Here is a 5,358-nt window from a genome sequence, read left to right on the forward strand (position 1 = left end):
TTTTATTTTCCACTTCTTTCATCACTTTATTTTTAATAATTTTCATTCTGTATAATTATTTACTTGTATCATTCTATTTATATTTTCTCTTTTAATTTTTGTATTCATTGGTTGTTACCTTGTTCTTTGTTCTTAGCCCTGACGAAGGCTAGAAACTCTGGCTGAAACGTTGGCATTATTAAGTCTTTTTAACTTATTTGTGTTATTTACTGACTGCACCCCCAACCATCTTCTCTTCATAAATATTTTCTACAGTGAACTATCTTCTCATCATTATCTTTTTATGTTTTCAGAAATCCTTTAGTCAAAACCTACAATATTTTTGTTAATTATTTTCTTTATTATTTTTTTTTTTTTAGTGTTATGCTACTAGTGGATGGTGACTATTATCATTAAATGGATACCACAGAAAACAATTACTTTATTTTTCACAAATGTATTAGAATGAGTACTTACAGGTCAATCCAGTAGATAGAACTATTGAAGTATGTGATTGCAAATGGGGATCTAAGACCATCAGAAAGAATCATTTCAAAGTTAGTGCCATCATAGCTGACTCTAGAGATGGTTAAACTGCCACTATTACACCAGTAAATATTCCTTGACTAAAAAAAAAAGAAAAAGAAAAAATAAGAGAAAAATTGTAATGTTTATGAAGAAGTTCAACTACCAGTGTCCTGTTTCACAATTAAAGCTAATAGTATTAGTTCATAGTACAAGTATAGAAACAACATGGTAATTGCACTAATACTTTTTTTTCATAATAGGGAGTACTATTGATGATATTACAGGAGTTGAAAAGTACTAAAGTACAAGTACTATTGTACAAGTCAGTGTCATTGTATTAAGTTAAATCGACAAGTCTAATAGTATTATTTTGTACTTTATTATGAAACAGGCCCCTGGTATCAAAATTAAATCTCAAAATAAAGTAAAAATATAAAATTTAAAAAAAATAATAGTAATTTAAAAATAAATCTAGATTAATCAATTTTTTTTTTTAAACTCTGTTACATCTTTAGTTAATTAACATGAGCTAAAACTATGGATTAGTTTTTCAAAATGTTTCATTTGAATTGAAAACTTTGTGGTGATAAAGAAAGAAAAAATTCCAAGTTCATATATTAATTATAATATAAATGACTTATTATTATATTAATTAGTGGCACTAATATTTAGTAATTGGAAATCAATAGTTCATGTCCTTCTATAGATCCTAATGCAAGTGTCAATAGAACTGACTCAGAGATTATTGTAATTATATAGAGACAGAATAACTGCAGAACATTTGAAGGCTGGTGGTAATGAGTTACTCAAAGTTATCAATGACCTTCCCTATAGCATTTACAAGTTTATACTTATCAATGTTTTCTTCTTTGGCCATACACCCAACTGATTTCTTCCTGATTAATCATTGGATATAAGATGAGGTCACCAGGCAATGCTTATAGATATGTGTAATAATGAAAAATAAGGGTACTTATATAAAAAACAAGCTCCAGCAGCAGGAAATTAAAAAAAATTAAAGTTCCTACTTATACTACTATTATTCCTGCTTTAATAGGATCAAAGTTGTTCAATTCGTGTCGCTCAATAGGGATAACCCTCAACAGAACCTTTTCAATAGAGTTTTAAAGTATCCACCGAGCTTTTTTTATTAACTAGTACCAAAATTATCAGGAATTAACCCTGACTTGCTACCAGTGTATAAATCTAGTATAATCCAAAGGTCTAGTAGTCCATGTATAATAATTAGATAAGGGAGACTTTGTAGTAGGAAACAGTGGGAGTATCAAGAGAAAAATTTCTGAAATCTTGATTAGAGTAACACACAGACACTCTTTTTTTCTTAGATTGTATAGCTACAATACAGGGCAAGAGTACTAAAATATCTTCTGTATAAACTTTCCAAATATAAGATGTACATTACAGGAGATAAGAAGGTTAAGCTCTGGAGTTATGAAGCAGAGAGGTCATCCAAAATACTACAGCTGCCACCAGAATCAGTACATCTCGGGAGTAGGTTTTGTCGTGATTGGTAATATGAGGGAGCATGTCATAGATTTCAAACCTGTTAACCATTGGTTATGCATGCTAAGAATTAGGAGCAGATTCAAAAACTATTCTATGGTTTCGGTTCAAGCACTCACTACGGTGGCAGATGAGTAGGCAAAGGATGTTTTCTACCATGATTTAGAAAGGGTGGTTGAGGAATGCCCATGCCATATCATGAAGAGAGTTCTGATGGACCTTAATATTCAGATCATAAGAGATCATGTTCTTTTGCCTATAGTAGGAAGGCACAGTTTGAACATTAATGATATTGGCACACAGCTGGTGATTTTTGCCCTGTCCCAGAATATGATGGTTGGTAACATTATGTTCGATCGTAAGTAGATCTATAAAGCCACGTGGGTTACCCAAGACAATACTAGCAACCAGATTTACCATATTCTGGTTATCAGGAGACAAAGGTCTCATGGCAGTGAGAACTTTTAGAGGAGCAAATGTTAATAGCAATCACTATCTGATTTTATCATGCACTCAGGCAAAAATAAAAAAATGCTCATAAAACTAAAGCGGCTTGAATGGAAAGAATAACTACTTGGGTACCATGTGAATCAGAGTACAAAGAAAAATTTGTCAAGAGGTTAAATAAAGCTTTAGAACTGAGTCCTTCTAAAGATATGTATGGAAAGGGAATCAATGAAAAAATGCTATCAAATGAAATACAGAATGGGGCTATGAATGGAAGAAAACCACCAGAGGTCTAGATAGTTTAATCTAGAATGCCAAGCAGTTACAGAAAGGGAAAATGAGGCCTAAAAGAGAATGATAGAGAAGTACAGAACTTGCCAAGCAGTTAAGAAATATGAAGATAAAAGGGCATAAGAGAAGTGTTTTCATAGAAGAAAAAATAAGGAAAAAGAATTGAAGAAAATAAAAGAAATTGAATACAAGACAAGTCGGGTGGACACTAGAGCCTTTTACAGGAGTATAAATGCCCAGGGCTAGGAATTTCACCTGAGAAACAATACTTGTCAAAGAAACGATGGATCACTAATTACAAAGAAAGAAACCATTATTGGCAGATAAGTTTGTAGCTTAAAAAGTATTCTAGTAGCTTCTGAGGACTCAAATATGGAAGGTGAAACTCCTGTTCAGAGCAATAGCTTTTAGTTTGTTCAAGAGCTGAATGAATATGAAATTAATGATCCAATCTTAAAACTATAAAACAATAGAGCCTCAGGATCAGACAGAATAACTGCAGAACATTTGAAGGCTGGTGGTAATGAGTTACTCAAAGTTATCAATGACCTTCCCTATAGCATTTGTATAACTAAGAATATTTCAGATGAATAGTAGTCAAGCATTATCGTCCCTCCATTAAAAAAGAGATCTAACTAATTGCAATAATTATTATGGCATATTTCTCCTGAACTGGACATAAAAAAAATTATCTGACATCAACTATTAGAGAATAATTATGGAGAAAGAGAGATAGGAATCTACCAGTATTTTTTATGGGAAGGATATCAACCAGAGATCAAATCTTTGCTTTAAAGATGCTACTTCGAAGAACAGAAAGATCCTGAGAAGAATAATTGGTCCGATAAAGGTTGGTGACTACTAGAGAAGATGGAAATATACAAGCTTTTTGGGGAAGCTAATATCATCTGGTTTGTAATGATTGGATGTCTTCGCTGGGCTAGACATATTGCCCGGATGAATATAGATGATACCCCAAAAGCATCCTAGAAGGAATCCTTCTCTGAGCCAGAGGTAGAGGATGGCCAAAACTCAGATAGGAGGATTGTACAGCACAGGATGCCAGAACACTGCTAGGAGTAAGAAACTGGAGATTAGCAGCACAGGATCAGAATAACTGGAAAATTTTAGGGGGGAGGCCAAGGCCCAAATCAAGCTTTAGCTCCTAGGAAGGAGGAATAAAATCACAAGCGGTTGTATTCCTTTTGCTGTATAGCTGTATAGGATCAACAGTATTTCAGTTCAATCTAGTACTGGTGATAAGGGCCTCTGGTATGAAAAGAAACAGTATAATTCTCACCACATCAGTTCAAATTCTAGCCAAAGCAGATGATGTAGATATCATAGCCAAATCACAAAGGGCCTTGGAAAAGGCCTTTCTAGCAGCAGGATAGAAGATGTGTCTGCAAATCAACCATGCAAAGACCAAATATATGGTTGCCAATCCCTTATGGCCACCAATTTCTGATTGATACATTTAGAAGTTGCGCGTTAAAAAGCATAACAGTTTCGTTCATCTAGGGTCTCTAGTCTGTGTGGACAATGAACTCAACCCAGAGGTACAGGGAAAAATTACCACACCAAAATAGATATTATTTTTATCTGGCCAAAACATTAAGAAGCCATTTGTTGTTGAGAAACACAAAAATCTCACTATATAAAATATTCATCAAGCCATTATCTCCCCTAAGAATGGATGGAGACTCACCTACTAAGAAATTATTATTTGGATATATGGAAGAAAAAGAAAGAGAAAATGACCACAATTGAGATAGGCAGACAACATTAAAGCTTAAGCAAAAAAATTTCAAACAGTATAGAAATTTTTTTGGAAACAAGAGCTTTGCAGACCCTTATGTAAAACAGAGAATTTGAGGAGATGTATTGATGAGGTTAAGACCCGTACCATGTTGTAGTGCCTGTAATATTTATCTTTTACAGATAAATACAATTGTTTTACAATTTCTCCTCTCTCTTAAACATATTATTTTCAATATAGGTGTTCAGGTACAGCCTCTGAAATTTTTGAATTCCCAACTTCTTAACTAAAAATAACTACGAAGGTGGGTATTTTAAAAATAAACTTAACTATTCTTGGCAGTAAAAGAAAATTATAATTAAAAATATAGACAAATGATAATAATATAGCTAGAAAAAAAATAGACTTATAGATAAAATTTATCGAAAAAGCAAGAATAAGAGAAGACAAATTTATAACTAAGATACAGACAACTTATAATAATTTCCTTTATATCTATAAATAAATATTAAATTTACATTGACCAGTTTGCCTATAGATTTCAGGAAATAAGACTGTGATGAGGTGAGTAGTTTTTTGAAGCTTATAATTCAATTTTATAAGTAGTTTTTGCTTTTAAAATTATCAGTTTTAAAAAACAAAGGCTTTTGGGCCAAACGGGTAAGATCTTACAAGAATTTTGATAAATTATTGTTACAATAGGTAAAGCTGTAAACAAATTATATTGTTCATAAACTGTTTCAGTAATCTATATGAGGAGAAGATGGTTGAGAAATAAGAATTTCCTTGATTATGTTATTTTCGTTACATATTTAATTACCTATATATAC

At 32.3% G+C, this 5,358-nt stretch overlaps 1 protein-coding gene across 3 annotated transcripts in view; it reads right to left on the reverse strand.

Annotated features, from left to right (window-relative positions):
- The window catches only part of LRP1 (LDL receptor protein 1), a 273,932-nt gene that overhangs the window by 85,149 nt on the left and 183,425 nt on the right, over positions 1–5,358 (reverse strand). For all 3 annotated transcript variants that reach the window (XM_067046122.1, XM_067046121.1, XM_067046123.1), the window contains exon 41: positions 457–605. In XM_067046122.1, coding sequence (XP_066902223.1) covers positions 457–605 — 149 coding nt within the window. The remainder of the gene's footprint in view (positions 1–456; positions 606–5,358) is intronic.

Source organism: Halyomorpha halys, unplaced genomic scaffold (assembly GCF_000696795.3).
Source record: "Halyomorpha halys isolate HHAL.00 unplaced genomic scaffold, Hhal_1.1 Scaffold384.1, whole genome shotgun sequence".
Taxonomy (NCBI): Eukaryota; Metazoa; Arthropoda; class Insecta; order Hemiptera; family Pentatomidae; genus Halyomorpha; species Halyomorpha halys.